The sequence below is a fragment of the Salvelinus namaycush genome, chromosome 31, assembly GCF_016432855.1.
Source record: "Salvelinus namaycush isolate Seneca chromosome 31, SaNama_1.0, whole genome shotgun sequence".
Taxonomy (NCBI): domain Eukaryota; kingdom Metazoa; phylum Chordata; class Actinopteri; order Salmoniformes; family Salmonidae; genus Salvelinus; species Salvelinus namaycush.
In genome coordinates this window covers 43,323,486-43,340,782 of record NC_052337.1, presented here as the reverse complement: position 1 = coordinate 43,340,782, position 17,297 = coordinate 43,323,486, and the positions used below count along the sequence as shown (strand labels likewise).

The 17,297-nt window shown below is 43.2% G+C and overlaps 1 protein-coding gene across 2 annotated transcripts; it reads right to left on the bottom strand.

Moving 5' to 3' along the window:
- Positions 1–3,521: 3,521 nt before the first annotated feature.
- Positions 3,522–16,983, bottom strand: urm1 (ubiquitin related modifier 1). 2 transcript variants are annotated; one of them, XM_038971272.1, is made up of 5 exons: positions 16,935–16,983; positions 11,091–11,161; positions 5,811–5,892; positions 4,699–4,747; positions 3,522–4,283 (listed from the first exon to the last, which is right to left on the bottom strand). In XM_038971272.1, exons 1-5 carry the CDS (start codon positions 16,967–16,969, stop codon positions 4,215–4,217), a joined length of 306 nt encoding a protein of 101 aa, XP_038827200.1. In that variant the 5' UTR covers positions 16,970–16,983; the 3' UTR covers positions 3,522–4,214. The 2 variants fall into 2 exon arrangements, with proteins under 2 accessions (XP_038827200.1, XP_038827199.1); XM_038971271.1 differs by lacking the exons at positions 3,522–4,283; positions 4,699–4,747 and adding an exon at positions 4,764–5,738.
- Positions 16,984–17,297: the final 314 nt, after the last annotated feature.

The following is a 17,297-nucleotide window of genomic DNA, read 5'->3' as shown; positions in this document are numbered from 1 at the left end:
AGCAGATTAAAATGGGTTTGATTCGATATAAACATATATGAGATTATGTTGGGCCAATAAAGGGAAGAAAACCAATATGACTGCCTAATGTACTGTATGTTTCCTGGTGTATGTTTTGTGTAGGCCCGATGGATCCACCAATTGGTGTTACACTTAGTCGAAAATCGAATTAAATCGGTTTGTTTTAAATGGCAACTATCGATTGGAGTCATGGATATATCGAGTGCTTTGGCCATTTGTACAATGCAGTTACTTGACCAGCCACACAGGCCTTCAGAGAGATTCGTGTCATCTGTAAAATTAGCCTATTCAAAGGACAAAAGTTATCAAAATGAACGGTGACTTTAGGGCTCTATATCATTAAATGGCTAAAATGATCAAGCCATCCTAAAGTCTTGCATCTAAAATGTATGGATATTAGTTATTTCTTCACTATGCCATTGGGCAACCTGACCTCACGACGGTTTCGGTTTGATGTAAATCAAGAAAACAGGCCTGTTTTATTTTATAGGTGTTTTTAATTCTATTGGTTTAACCGTTGTTTTTTGAGATAATAATCCTCATAATAGGTCTAGTAAAATGTTGTCTTTGATCATGGCAATATCAAACATGATTTAGTATCAAAGTATCAGTCTGGTTTATGTAGCTATTTGCATAATTTACAGAACTGTCGAACTAATATGTAAACATAAACGATCTCATTTTAAAAGATGGATGATCGTGTTTTTAATGGTACCGCTAATTCCAAAATAAATTCCGATATTTTAGGGCAGGCCTCGGATTTATAGGTATATGGCCTATTTTAATTATAGTAGAACAGCTTGTTTTCATTTGGTTTGAAATATAACTATAGGCCTAAAACCTAACCTGTAATCTTTACATAATAGTTGATTGCACAACTGTAAACCCATGGATTTGCAGTACACTAGGTGTCAAGAGAGTTTGGCTGGATAGAGAGCAGTAGAATGCCAGTATTAGGGACCGTTTGATGACGTTAGGGGCCAGAACACTTGGCCTGAATTTAGTTGCATGACACTTGAATCACGTAAAACAGTCCTTGGCCTAATTTGACGGTCAGTTGTAGTTTCTAAATTAAACGTTTGGTTAAAAAATATATTTAAATATGTTTTAGATCCGTTTAAATAAATTATTATTATTATCAACATCCTGAGAAGTGCTGCATGTGTATGAGAAAACTTGTAAAGAAGCATGACTTCATAAGTTACACAATGCCTGTTCGATTGTATATGAGGATCAACATTTTTGAGGTCCCCCTGTCACGCACGCACGCACGCACGCACACACACACACACACACACACACACACAAGATTAAACAAGGTTTTTGTACAACGATGTATAGTTTAACAAATATCTGACAGACAACAGACCCATTTATCAATTGTGGTTATATTTCTCCAGCCCCATCACTCAGCTTTGCCTGCAATTTGGCTGAAATACAAATTTAATGGTTGTGAATTTAAGAACAATTTAATATTTTTCTGAGATATTTGTTTTTGGTTATGTAACATTTACCAGACTTGAGAAATACGTTTTTGTGTTTTACACATTGGTAAAAAAAAAAAAAAACGAGCCATACCATTATTAATAATAAAAATCATGCAAATATAATAGTAATTTCATACAATACATAGCCTAATATTTATAGCTTTAACGTTCAAATAGTGTTAGTAATACGCTTATATTTATAATAGACAATATTATATAATCTTAGCCAAAGACTTAAGTAATGTGGTAGAATTGGGGTCGTCTTCTAACCATATGACATAGGAGAGGCCTACAACCTTGATTCTTTACTTTGCTGGTCAAACGTAACCCCCCCATTTATAAATGCAGGATGCAGGGCATCATCTCACATCCCCCGATCGCCTGTATCCTCAGACCGAAGGTGCATTGATGTAAATTAAGGCCCCATCATTCACCTGCTATTATGGTTGGTTTGGGAGTGTTATTTTAGCTGTCAACTAAAAAACGATGCAAGGAGGTAACTGGAAAAAAAAAATGCTTTAAAAATATATATATTTAGCCAATAAAACGCAGGGACCAGATTTTTTCTTTTTTGGGGGGGCATCATGAAAACGTATAGGTCTAAATGCTAAAACAAAAAAGCGTGCATAAGGTCCTATTAATAGTTATGAAGACTACAATAAAATGGATTTATATTTCTAAACATAACCCTATTCAACTTCCATAAATGCAGCGTTGTCCAAACTCGGTCCTCGGGACCCCAAGCAGTGCGCGTTTTGATTTTCACCCTAACACCACACACAGCTGAATCAAATTATCAAAGCTTGATGATTAGATGATTATTTGAATCAGCTGCGTAGTGCTGGGGCAAAAAAAACTAACTTTCACGCCGAGTTTGGGAAACCGTGCATAAATGGAAAGGTGTGAAAAGCTCGTTTATAAGATACAGTAATTTAAATATAAAAATCAGCTCACATATAGATCAGGCTTATGCAAGGAATCCAAAAATACCCCTTTCGTCTTACATTTAGAAGAATCCATCCATAAAGGCTTTAACACAATCAACTGATTTAAAAAAAAAAGTTAAATGGTAATAATTAATAATTATTTAATTAGAACAACCAATGCAATCGTCAAATGTATTTGGTTATTTTATTTAGGGCCCTAGTCTATTTCTCCCACTCATTTATGGTTCAATAAGATTTCATTAAAAAGTTTGGGATTAAAACTCAATTACAATGTGCTGCTATTCTACAAATCACTTGGATAAATACACGCAGTAAAACGTCGTGCTAAAACAAGCCGTTTCTTTGGCTGGCTTTGAGTCTTTGATAATTATCCAGTGTTTTGTGGAGCCCAACCGACTCATGGCCTCTCGACAGGTCACGCCGCGGGGTGCACCGTGTGTTCTTTTCTCAGCCCTTTCTCCCCCTCAAAAAAAGGCTTCCACTCGCGCCACACACACGCGCACTCAAATTTGCAGCCCAACCTTCAAGCACTGACTGACACACCACATTTCTCCCTCTCGCAAAGCTCATTTGCATTGGCATTATTGCTACTATTATCAGATGGTTTCCCGTTGCAAATCCGAGTCCACAACCGCCGTGGTCTTTCTTTCAGGGTGATCTTATGAATATTCTTCGTGAAGGCTCTGAGGAGAAATAGTCCTTAAATCCCCGCTGTAATCAGCCTATAACTCCAACCCGATACCCCATTTACATCGATCAGTTTTAAATCACGATATAACACTTTCAAATGCTTATTCTCGGCCTATATGGGCCGTTATAATAAAACATATGCCATGCCATAATAATAACATTGTCAAGCAAATCATTCAAATGCGTGTAACTATAGGGGAATGGGTAAGGATAGACGACATAAAACAACGATGTAAACAGGTTGTGTATGCTTAGACATGTAGAGTGAGGCATAGTAAATTATGACCTATCATTCAAGTAGACTTTTGTTCTGTACTGCAGCAAACAGAAAGATGTCGTTGAAAGGGAAAATTAGACAATTTGATAGGTAATAAAATGAGTTAAAGTATGCAATCCTTTTCTTTTATTAATATGATCTAGTAAGTCAATTAAACACATTTGTTTATGGTTACATCATTGCAGCAAGCTAAATGCATCTTTTTTTTGACAGATTAATCGTCTCAATTTCCATTTTGTCTCAAGACATACATTGAAGGATTGAAGCAGCAATTTGTCGGTGAATTTTAAAAAAAAGTTAAAAAGGAGGTAAATTATTATGATTCTTGACCAATCACACGCAGAGTTCAAGGCAAAAAAGTATCAGCTCAAGTCCTACTGTCTCTTCTGAATCTATTTGAATGGACTCACGCCATCACCATAGAGTCCCTCTCCGTAGATGAAATCTTCTCCTCACTCCACAAAAAAAAAAAAAAAATTCTGGAGGACCAGCACCAATATTTTTAAAAAACAAGTCGGAGTGCTGATCTAGGACCAGGCCCACCCTGTCCTTATAATTGTAATAATTATGATCTAAAAAAAAAAGAAAAAAAGATCCTAGATCAGGAATGAATACAGGCTGAGGTCTTGGGAGAACATAAATCGTAGCATCCCAGTGTTCTTTCAGTGGTTGGTTGGAGCGGAGAGGTCTAAGAGTCCAGAGAGGTTGGTTTTGTGATGGAACAATAGCAGTAGGAGGAAGTGAGGGGAACTGTGTGTGGAGCTGCCTGTGGACATCTACACCCAGTGTATTCTAACCTCCATGGAGAGTAGAGATGAATACTACGTTGTCCTTGTCCTGTAGCTCGTACTCCAACTCACCCTTCAGAGATAGAGATTTCATTCATTGAATTTATATAAAAAGGTGTGTGACACACATGCATGCTAGGGATATTTAAAATATACAAATACATATGTTTAAATAAGGAAAGAGAGACACATGCAAACAGTCAGACATTCACACGGATGCTATAACATGTCAATAGAAAAGACATGGAGAAAATAGACAAAAGGGAGCGTGGATTTGCTTCTGTAAATAAACACAGAAATGGTATCAAAAGGGTGCTCAAATATAGCTATTTTTAAATGCATTTAGTTTCAAAAGACAGGTATAGTTTTTAGATGTACGCCGTAGCAGAATCAGATACAGAATCCATATACCGTGCAAATGAACAACGTGCGTGAGCTTTTTGTGGTTAGTCTTTTACACCCAATACACACTCTGATAGAACACCCACCATCAATTCCCAGTCGGCATCATTGATGAGTACCAAGATCCCAGGCCTCCTATTAAAATCAAGGAAAAAGACATTGCATTGAACACCTCAGAATACCTCAGACACACAAGTAAGGCAATCTAGTCTGAAGAGAATTCTACACAATGAAGAAAAATCGAATAAAAATCCCATGCATGTGTTTTACACATCACAGGAGGACGCAGATCGGGTGTGTGTGATCATGTGTTGTAGACGGGGTGTTGTAGACGGGGCGTTGGGGACTGCGGTAGCCCGCTTAAATCTGACTATGGTAGCTGAAGGCATAGCGACATGCGCCACAACTGCAGGTCGTTTTTTTCCCCTCTTGCTGTATGTATGAAGTTGCCTCCATCCCCACCGCGGTCGGTGAGCTCTTGACGTCACAGAGTCAGAGGGCTACACGCGATGCTCTGATAGGCTGCTTAACCTTCAAAACGCACTTCCCCTTTCCATACTGCATAAAATACATAACCTCCCCTGACATAGCCAGTACACCTCAAAACATAGTCCTGTGTGACTCAGTTGGTAAGGTTGTGGGTTCGATTCCCACGGGTGACCGGTACGAAAAGGTATGAAAATGTATGCCCTCACTACTGGAAGTCGCTCTGGATAAGAGCGTCTGCTAAATTACTAAAATGTAAAAGAAAAAAATTAAAGCATTAAAAACAGCCTCCACTAATGTGGTGCAGCTGTTAAAAAATGTCTGTTTTCAGGTTAAAAGCAAATAATCCCCGTTTGGAATACAATGTGACCTACAATGATTAAGAGTAGACAGATCTATAGGTAGTAGCACAGATTTCCTCCCTCTCTCACATGTCCTCCCTTCATTAGCTACTTACCCCTATAAATAGACCCCTATAAAAAAGGAACAATAAAAGCCTATAATGGGTGAGGAGGACAGAGCATCCACAAACCACAACTCCTGTCTGTCCGGTAGTATCCAATCTCCTTTAATGGTGGCTGTGCCTTTTTGAACAAATATAAACATTTGTCTGCATCGCTCCTTTTGTAACTGTTTCACCCTAAAAAGAATAAACAGTCGATCACTAAAACATATATTGCGGTGTGTGTGTGTGTGTGTATATAATACTCACACAGTATCTCCCTGGACAAAGAGCTCGGGCCGTTCTTTCAGCATGTTCCCTCTGATCCATACCAGCAGCTGCTTCATGTCCCCTACACACACACACGCACGCGTGCACACAGGTACACAGACAGAAGCAGAGACAGGGGTCAGAGTTCAAGGTGCATGGTCCAGCCCCCCCGTCCCAGCCGGTCGATGTGACGCGACAGAGGGACCAGGGATCACCAGAGATCACGGTGTGTGTGTGTGTGTGTGTGTGTGTGTGTGTGTGTGTGTGATGCTGAGGGGGATGGAGAGACACACGTCTCGAAGCCAGCCATCGCCCTCATTCACCTCTGGGACATGAGGTTTTATATTAGGGTCTCTTGGTAAACAAAGAGGTTAAAATATTAAAGGAGCTTTTTAAATGGATAACATCCTGACATATATAATCCTCCACTTCCTAAATTGAGGTGTGCATGGTATGCATGCAGTGCTGTCCTCGTCAACCCGAAAGGTCCGGTTTCCCAGATTCAGATAAAGCCTATTCCTGTATTAAGAACGAAATAAATATTTTCTGTTGATTGAAATGTTCTGCCTTTTGAAAGAGAGAAATAATAGCTTAATCTCTGTCCTGGAAACCGCTCCTAAACGGAGATTAGTAATTGATTGACAGAAAATGCAAAGGCCAAATTAAGGAACTCACATTATTGTGTGTCTATATGCATTTGAAAATAAAACACATACGTGTATTTTTTAAGAACTTGAACGTCAGTGATATTTAAACATTTTCCATGAGTCTGACCTCTGGAACAATCGGCTGTTGTTTGGAAAAACGACCTCGCGTTAACAATGGCTTGAGCTACTTGAACCGTCAGGCTACAGAGAACAACATATACCGAACCGTCGGGTTACGAGAGCAACACACACACTACAGGCAATTATAATATCCTCTCTCCGCCATTCGATATGATTCCATATACTGTAACCTAAGCATTCATTACTGTCCGTCAACGTGTGTGTGAATGCAATGTGTGGTTCCTTATTTAAAAAACGATGTGTTCTTATAAGATCATGGCCGTCTGCAGATGTACAGGAGGACAAGGCCTCGCGATGGCATACGAGAGCACGACTGGCACTGCAGTTTCCCATATCACAGAAACACACACACCAGCCTCCCCATCTCTAACACAGCATCATCAGCCTCTCTCACCGGATCCAACCAGTTCGCTCAGTGCTGATATGGATGTGAGAGGGAGGGAGGGACAGAGAGAAGGGGAGAAAGAAGTGAAAGGACATATAAAATAGCAAAAGTCTACGTTGCGGCGGAAACGATATCCGGAGGTAGGGCGCTTGATGAAATGTGACGAGGCTGTGCTCGACGCTCACTAAAGCGTAGAATCATTTCATTATTGCCATCTCCACTGACGTGCTATTCAGATCCATAACCTCTGAACAGGACATGCCACAGAAAGGACATGTAAAAGAAGTATAGGGGCCAGTCTACAGACAGACAGCCCTGGCCCATCAGACAGAGAGAGAGAAATCCCTTCACAGAGCTAAGCACCACTCTTACTCTTCACTAGTGACTCTGGACATCGATAAAGCGGAAACCATGTGTAGGAGTTGTGGAATCCAGCCTGTCTAAAACATCTAGGCTCTCTGCTCGTTACAAAACAGTCCTAGTACCTGCGGGTACTGTATGGGTTTTGGAGAAGTGTTTGGTGGGGCTTTATAGTGCACCTCTGAGGCGTGGGGGGCAGTATCAGGTTAATTGGATGGCTGTCAGACCTCTTCACGAGTGTAATGATCGGCCTACCTTCCTTCCACCCCCCCCTCCCTCCCTGCCTAGAACCACCGCTCTCTCTCTCTCGCTCTCTCTCTCTCCTCTTCCCTCTCGCCAGCACCTATAAAGAAGAGTGATGCAGAGCAAAGGCAATGAATATTGACTTGTACCTCAGCACAGTTCTAAAAAAAGAAGCCAATCACTCCACTCTCATAATTTCGCCTTTGTGGGAGCAAGATACTCTCTACTCTCTCGCAAAACCGACTGAAGTCTATCACAACCCCCCCCCGCCCTGACTGTCGACTTTCCTTCAGAGAGACAGAGGTCAGGGTGGCTGAGGGGCCAGAGATGAAGGTTCTCCTGGACTCTGGTCTGCTTTCATCGTCCTGGGTCGTACTCATTAGGATATGCAACAGAAAACAAGAGGTTCTTATTGGACAAGTTCAGGTAGTCCCTCCCCGATTCAGCCAGTTTTCTGTCGTTTGGTGCCTAGTGAATACGACCCTGTTTGTGTTTCAGCCCATCCATAGGCTGTAGGGGTAGGAGCGCGCAGGTGGGGCGGGCCGAGGATGATGGAGGACAACAATGGAGAGGAGGAGGAAAATGTGGAATGTGCGTCACAGGCTCCATGCAGGTGCATTATGGGATAGCGCTGTTTGGGTCGGAGGGGAGAGGGCGTCTGAACGGCGGGCTCAAAGCATTCCCTCTCTTTTTCTTTCCTCTTAATTCCCCTCGTTCTCTACCGTGCTTTGCACTATTATTGTTATGGTGGTTATCTGTGGGTGGGAGGAAATAAAGTCATCCATCTTGCTGGAGATGTGTGATGGGACATTTTCTGTGATGTGTGGGATAGGGGGGGTTGGGATCTTAGGCAGGGGGGGGGGATTCAGAGCCAGAGCCAGGGTCATCAATCACTCACAGGGGTTAAAGAGAAATATTGAGGATTCAGAAAGGGATTATCACACACACACACACACACAGAGAGGTCCAGCGGACAGCAGATCAACAAGGTCATCCTAGGCCCGCATTCTCCGCTCTGGCCAACTTTTGTGTTAAGGTTGTCCTGGAAACTACATCGCCACGGAGACCAAATCTGTGTTTGTCGAGGTCAGAACATCCCTCACAGTTCCCTCTGCCATGGGGTCTAGCAGGGGAGTGGACATTCACACACGTCAACACGGTCACTCACACACACAGTCATTAAACAGACGCACATATTGACAAACAAACAAACGAAAAACGCACATCACACACCTACACTAACGCTCAAAAGTTTGGGGTCACTTAGAAATGTCCTTGTTTTCCATGATACGGTCGAGCTGCTCCCACTACAGCTCAATAGGTTTGAGATCCGGTGACTGTGCTGGCCACTCCATTATAGACAGAATACCAGCTGACTGCTTCTTCCCTAAATAGTTATTGCATAGTTTGGAGCTGTGCTTTGGGTCATTGTCCTGTTGTAGGAGGAAATTGGCTCCAATTAAGAGCCGTCCACAGGGTATGGCATGGCGTTGCAAAATGGAGTGATAGCCTTCCTTCTTCAAGATCCCTTTTACCCTGTACAAATCTCCCACTTTACCACCACCAAAGCACCCCCAGACCATCACATTGCCTCCACCATGATTGACAGATGGCGTCAAGCACTCCTCCAGCATCTTTTCATTTTTTCTGCATCTCACGAATGTTCTTGTTTGTGATCCGAACACCTCAAACATAGATTAGTCTGTCCATAAAACTTTTTTCCCAATCTTCCTCTGTCCAGTGTCTGTCTTTTCCACCGTAGCAAAACGTTTTGCAACGAAAACGTAGGTCCCTCCTACTTTGGTTCCGTTTATGAATAGAATGAATTCAATGTCACTGATTTATCTAGATCTAGACCCGAGATGGCTCCGAGGTGCTGTACTATGAATGAAAGGAGTAAATCACAGGAGGTGGCTCCGAGGTGCTGTACTATGAATGAAAGGAGTAAATCCCAGGAGGTGGCTCTGAGGTGCTGTACTATGAATGAAAGGAGTAAATCACAGGAGATGGCTCCGAGGTGCTGTACTATGAATGAAAGGATTAAATCACAGGAGATGGCTCCGAGGTGCTGTACTATGAATGAAAGGAGTAAATCACAGGAGGTGGCTCCGAGGTGCTGTACTATGAATGAAAGGAGTAAATCACAGGAGATGGCTCCGAGGTGCTGTACTATGAATGAAAGGAGTAAATCACAGGAGGTGGCTCCGAGGTGCTGTACTATGACTGAAAGGAGTAAAACCAGTTGAGTGTGTTGAGCTGCAGTTCCACTGCTGTAGGCCTCCTCCTCTGGGGATGAGCTAGGCAGTTTTAGGAGACCTATTCCTCCATTCTACCTACTTTCACCCCCCTATTTCCACCAGGAGAGCACAGGAATAGACGGATAGAGAGAGGAAACAGGGCCACTCGTCCATCCCGCCAACCCCCCAAAATGATTTTACACAAAAAGAACTTGGAGGCTTTGTCACAATTGTCCCCAAATACCCAAACACCCCTTCCTGGGCCCCCTTCCTTCTCCTTCTCCTCCACAGCCACCCCTACCTCTCCTTTCCTCCCTGACTCTGCGTTGTGGATGGAAGACCCAACAACAGTAGCGCTGGCTGCATTTACAAGTGAATGAGGCCTAATAATGGCACAGTTAGGAGGAGAATGGGTCAAGGCCCGGGGTGGCTCACAGATGTTGGTGGTGCTGGAGAGGGAAGGAAGGCGGGGGCTCCAACACCATGGTTACTGAGGAAAGACTGGAATGAGAGAGGAGAGGTGAGGGGGTGAGTGGACTGTTTTATACCCGATTTTCAATGGAGAAGGAGGGGAGGTGTTGGGGGGGGGGGGGGGGGGACTGAGGGGCCAAGGCAACCAGACAGGCAGGCAGGCCACTGGCTAGCATGGCCAGCACAACAGCTGTCCAGGCACCATGTGAACAAGGGCTGAGAGAGGTCAGAGAGAGAGTGATGGAGGGAGGGAGGGGGAGAGAAGGGAGAGGGCAGACGCAAGGACAACAGTGGTGGGAGAGGGAGATGGATGCAGGAGAAAGAGAGAGAGCAGAAAGATAGAGCAGCAGGATTTAGTATGATTTGTACTGGGGGTTTTGTCCCTGCATATTAGCTCCCGCTGAGTAGGGGCCATAAGAGCGGCTGACGCACAACCCCCTCCTCGCTTTTAGCCGGCGTTAGAGGAGATGTACTGAACTATTTAAGTCATCTATGCACGTGACTGTTGAGTTTTGTTTCGTCACATGGAAGAGAAAGGCTATTTTCTTGGGATCAATCAAGAGGGGGGAGGGGAGGCAATCAGAGGAGGCAGAAATACCACACCTCCATCATCCTTCAGTCACTGAATTCAGTTAGTGGTCTGTTTTAAAACAGAACTGTGCAGAATCAGTCTGTACTGCATAATCAGGGCCTATCCTTGGCTTCAAGTAATGTCTCTTAAAAATATATAGTAAATGAGAGTAAATATTCATTGACAATTGATCAACAACAATGTTGATAAACAAGTTGTACTCACAGGGTGCTGATTGGTTGGGCAGGGTCACATGATGCTCCTTCACGCTGCCAAACAGTAGCTCCGCCCCTCCACTAGGAAGTAAAGGGCATTTAATGACATATCTGTTCCGTAGTTATTACATAGGTTGGTAGAGTAACTTTGCAGTGTCATATTGAATTGGTAAATAAAAAGTGCAGCCAGGGTGGTATTAGATTAACATAATCTGGAATTAGAGGGCATGGCGGCGAGTTAATCCCCGAGGAAAGGAGAACAGGCTGTGGAGACTAGAGACACTGAAGAATAGGAGAAGATATGGTAAAGAAAACGGGGAAGAATGGAGATGGGGAGAGGTGAGACCCTGAAGAACAGGGAGATGTGGCTCCCCTGCGGTGAACTAGTGTGTGGCATCGGACGCCAGCAGAGACAATTCAATAAAGCACGAGTGGACGCATATCATATCACAGCTGTGAGCCTCCACTTCAGACCATTACAACAGGTCCCACTGGCCTCCCTCAACAAGGACAGAGACAGACATCCGAGAGGCAACTGACAGCCACCACCCAAGAATAGGGACAATAAGGGGACCATCTATTTGCGAGGGACTAGGCTATAAACAGTGCATTCGGAAAGTATTCAGATCCCTTGACTTTTCCCACATTTTGTTACGTTACAGCCTTGTTAAAAAAAAAATATAATAATCCTCATCAATCTACACACAATACCCCATAATGACAAAGCAAAAACAGTTGGAACGTTTTTTGCTAATAAAAAAAACAAATAAAAATGAAATATCACATTTACTTAAGTATTCAGACCCTTTACTCAGTACTTTGTTGAAGCACCTTTGGCAACGATTACAACCTCCAGTCTTCTTGGGTATGTCGCTATAAGCTTGGCACACCAGTATTTGGGGAGTTTGGATGGTTGGATGGAGAGCATCGCTGTACAGCTATTTTCAGGTCTCTCCAGAGATGTTTGATCGGGTTCAAGTCTGGGCTCTGGCTGGGCCACTCAAGGACATTCAGAGACTTGTCCCGAAGCCACTCCTGCATTGTCTTGGTGGTGTGCTTAGGGTCGTTGTCCTGTTGGAAGGTGAACCTTCACTCCTGTCTGAGGTCCTGAGCGCTCTGGAGCAGGTTTTCACAAGGATTTCCTGACTAGTCTCCCAGTCCTTACCACTGGAAAACATCCCCACAGCATGATGCTGCGACCATGCTTCACAGTAAGGATGGTGCCATGTTTCCTCCAGACGTGACGTTTGGCATTCAGGCCAAATAATTAAATCTTGGTTTCATCAGACCAGAGTATCTTGTTTCTCATGGTCTCAGTCTTTTAGGTGCCTTTTGGCAAACTCCAAGCGGGCTGTCATGTGCTTTTTATTGAGGAGTGGCTTCCGTCTGGCCACTCCACCATAAAGGCCTGTTTGGTGGAGTGCTGCAGAGATGGTTATCCTTCTGGAAGGTTCTCCCATCTCCACAGAGGAACTCTGAAGCTCTGTCAGAGTGACCATCGGGTTCTTGGTAACCTCCCCTCATATCTCGATTTTTTCAAACTTATTCACAATATACACTACATGACCAAAAGTATGTGGATACCTGCTCGTCGAACATCTCATTCCAAAATCATGGGCATTAATATATAGTTGGTCCCCCCTTTGCTGCTATAACAGCCTCCACTCTTCTGGGAAGGCTTTCTACTAGATGTTGGAACATTGATGCGGGGACTTGCTTCCATTCAGCCACAAAAGCATTAGGGAGGTCAGGCACTGATGTTGGGCGATTAGGCCTAGCTCGAAGTCTGCATTCTAATTAATCCGAAAGGTGTTAGATGGGGTTGAGGTCAGGGCTCTGTGCAGGCCAGTCAAGTTCTCCCACACTGATCTCGACAAACCATTTCTGTACGGACCTCGCTTTGTGCACGGGAGCATTGTCATGCTGAAACAGGAAAGGGCCTTCACCAAACTGTTGGCACAAAGTTGGCAGCACAGAACTTTCTAGAATGTCATTGTATGCTGTAGCGTTAAGATTTCCCTTCACTGGAACTAAGGGGCCTAGCCCGAACCATGAAAAAAAGCCCCAGACCATTATTCCTCCTCCACCAAATTTTACAGTTGGTACTATGCATTCGAGCAGGTAGCGTGAAATGGTGAAGCATGATTCATCACTCCAGAGAACGCGTTTTCACTGCTCCAGAGTCCAATGACGGCGAGCTTGACACCACTCCAGCCGACCCTTGGCATTGCGCATGGTGATCTTAGGCTTGTGTGCGGCTGCTCGGCCATGGAAACCCATTTCATGAAGCTCCCGGCAAACAGTTATTGTGCTGACGTTGATTCCAGAGGCAGTTTGGAACTCGGTAATGAGTGTTGCAACCGAGGACAGAAGATGTTTACACGCTACGCGCTTCAGCACTCGGTGGTCCCGTTCTGTGAGCTTGAGTGGCCTACCACTTCGCGGTTGAGCCGTTGTTGCTCCTAGACGTTTCCACTTCACAATAACAGCACTTACAGTTGACCGGGGCAGCTCTAGCAAGGCATACATTTGATGAACTGACTTGTTGGAAAGGTGGCATCCTATGACGGTGCCACGTTGAAAGTCACCGAGCCATTCAGTACGGGCCATTTTTATGTCAGCAACGGGTGTGGCTGAAATAGCCAAATTCACTCATTTGAAAGGGTGTCCACATACTTTTGGCCATTTAGTGTATATATATACACAGTATATCACAAAAGTGAGTACACCCCTCACATTTTTGTAAATATTTGAGTATATCTTTTCATGTGACAACACTGAAGAAATGACACTTTGCTACAATGTAAAGTAGTGAGTGTACAGCTTGTATAACAGTGTAAATTTGCTGTCCCCTCAAAATAACTCAACACACAGCCATTAATGTCTAAACCGCTGGCAACAAAAGTGAGTACACCCCTAAGTGAAAATGTGGACCCAAAGTGTCAATATTTTGTGTGGCCACCATCATTTTCCAGCACTGCCTTAAACCTCTTGGGCATGGAGTTCACCAAAGCTTCACAGGTTGCCACTGGAGTCCTCTTCCACTCCTCCATTATGACATCACGGAGCTGGTGGATGTTAGAGACCTTGCACTCCTCCACCTTCCGTTTGAGGATGCCCCACTGATGCTCAATAGGGTTTAGATCTGGAGACATGCTTGGCCAGTCCATCAGTGGAAGAGGACTCCAGTGGCAACCTGTGAAGCTCTGGTGAACTCCGTGCCCAAGAGGTTTAAGGCAGTGCTGGAAAATGATGGTGGCCACACAAAATATTGACACTTTGGGCCCAATTTGGACATTTTCACTTAGGGGTGTACTCACTTTTGTTGCCAGCGGTTTAGACATTAATGGCTGTGTGTTGAGTTATTTTGAGGGGACAGCAAATTTACACTGTTATACAAGCTGTACACTCACTACTTTACATTGTAGCAAAGTGTCATTTCTTTAGTGTTGTCACATGAAAAGATATACTCAAATTTTTACAAAAATGTGAGGGGTGTACTCACTTTTGTGATATACTGTATATAAGCTTAGTTGCACAATTAAAGCTCACTACACTGCATTTAAACAGTCAGCAATAATCGAATGAATTCAAAACTTGAAAAATTATACCTAAGCTAAATAAAAGCATTCCACAACCACTAATTATTTCAACAAAATAGTTTAACCTGCTTTTTTGTTGTTGTTGCAATAATGACTGATCTGGCTTTCAAGTCTGTCCATGAAAATGCTTTTTGTTACAAATGTAACCAGAACCATGCAGTCCGCCACCAATAATTACCTACTTCTTTTAGCGGGCATTATAGAAAAATGAACACAGGTCACAAACAATATCTCAAGAACAAGCCCACGTGCTAGTGAGTAGCCAGCTAACAGTTATATTTCAAGTTTAGCCAACTCTGATCTATTTCGTAGCTAACACGGCAGAACCAGTTGATCTGATATAAACACACCCACCTGTCCGTCTCCACCTGTTTGAACAGCATGCTAGCCTGTCCACTTTGTTCAGACGTTGAAATCAAGTGGAGAACGAATTGCTAATTCCTTATGCGCACGCGCGTTTCTATGTTCATCGCACATTGATAAAACACAGACTAGATAGCTAACACATAACAGTCTGTGGCTAAAATGCCGACAACGGTACACGGTGCCACATTTTGCCTTGCGACAGAAACAACATTTATTTGATATATCGCGCCAGCTCTACCGTTAACCCGCATAGTAAGCAGGTAGTGAACACATCCTAGTAAACAGACCAGCAGTGACTAGCCTGCCAGCATGAGACAAACATTAGTCGCCTCTCTCCCTGCGTGGCAGAGAGAGGAGAGTTAATAACATTTCAAACGTCTTTCTCTTTTGAAACTGTTCTGTGTGTTTAATGTTAACTGTTAATACGCAAAAAGGCCAGAGCAAGTGAAATAAACTATTTAAACATATGAGCGCGCAAGAGATAGAAAGAGAGCGAGTCAAGTGCAAAGATAGGGTGAGAGCACAAGAGATAGAAAGGGGACAGATCAGAGAGGGATGGAAGCAAAGATAGACTGTGCGTGTGTGTGTCTGGCTGCTGCAGGTGCAGGCCGGGTCATTATAAAGAGAGCTCACATCGCCTGGAGAACGCAGAGTTGTCATTCAGATGCTCTGGTGCTGAGCTGGCCTAGAGCCCAGTATATCTATGCAAAGAGAGATCGAGCGAGAGAAGCACGCCTAGTAATGAATCACTCACTCTCTGGGGTCAACGAGTTTCAAGCAAACACTGTGTTCGCTCATCGACTACAACATTTTAAAAGCATTCATCCATATCCTATATAGTCTATGACAGAGAACTGCATTTATCCTATACGATTGAGCAAAGTTCCTGTATGCCTACTGGAACACTCCCTCACTGGGGTCAACCAGTTCTCTCAGTCTCAAACACTACTTCTCTCATCTCCTACAACATCTTAAAGTATTCATCCCTCTCCCTATATGACAGACAAATGTTGTGATCTCATGGCAGCCCAGTCAGGACAGAATAAATGCTTTAAGGCTACAATCACAGACGTCCTGTATGCCTTTTCTTAGTGCAGTGTTTCACACACTGTGAAGCAGTATTATTTTACAGAATGCAACACTGTAATTAGATTTGACAATTGCTGCTGCATAACAGTCAGAGAAGTGATGCCCTCGGTTGAATCTTGCACTAGCTTGTGACAGCAAGCTTGGGGTACCTGTCCAGAAATGCTTCTTTAATTTTCCTTCGTATTACTGCACAGTTGCTAGAGTGTTAGATAACTTGTCTCTCTGCTCAGGGTGTAATTTCTCAAAAATACGAAATGATCGACTTTTGAGACCTTTGTTACGGACAGACTAGCTCCGGTCCAAGCGCTTGCGGCAGATATAAAAATCCGATGTATATGAGTACCGGAGCTAATCTGTTGACATACACCCTACACTCTTAAAACATTTTTTTTTTACAACGAGCACTCGCAACATCTTTACTTGGTGAGTTGCGAAAGTACATTAATTGTAAAAAATACATTTAAAAAAAGCAGAGGCAACTATTTATTGTCGTCGCGCGATGAACCAGAACAAAGCTAGTAATTCATAATAATCTATTCCAGCTAGGTAGATAACTAACATTAGTTTGTTAAACTATAGTCATGCATTGGTTTAGCGTCAACGTTAGTTTGCGACTGCACGAGTCATTATCTCATGCACTGTAGCGCTAGCGACACATTTGCGATAGTTAAAAGCAACAATGTATTTTCTGCCTTTTGAAAGTAAGACGACGACTGGGAACAGACGACGTCTTGTTAAATGTGTTTGAAAATGTTCAAAGGATGTGTCAAACTAACAAAAACGTATTTTATACCAACCCAAACTCCAGGTGTATCGCTATGGGCGCCGCCATATTGTTGTCGTCGGAAGCAGGAAGTTAACACACCAGCGCTGTAAGTGACGCTGTCCAATGATCTTCTCCCCTTTGAAAAAAGCTTTCAATCCCAAATACTACACTTCTAGTGTTACATTTATTGTTGCCTATCCCAACATTGTCTGTTGAAAATGAAGATGTAAGTCTGAAATAAGCTTTTTTTCTTTGCCTTTTTGTTTAGGGGCATTTCTAATAGCCTACTAGTTGAATGAAGGTAACAATATCTGACTAACTGTCTCATAACAACACCATATGCAACAAAATGAGAAAACTCATACTTTATGTTTTGAGAAAGATGGGTGGTTGA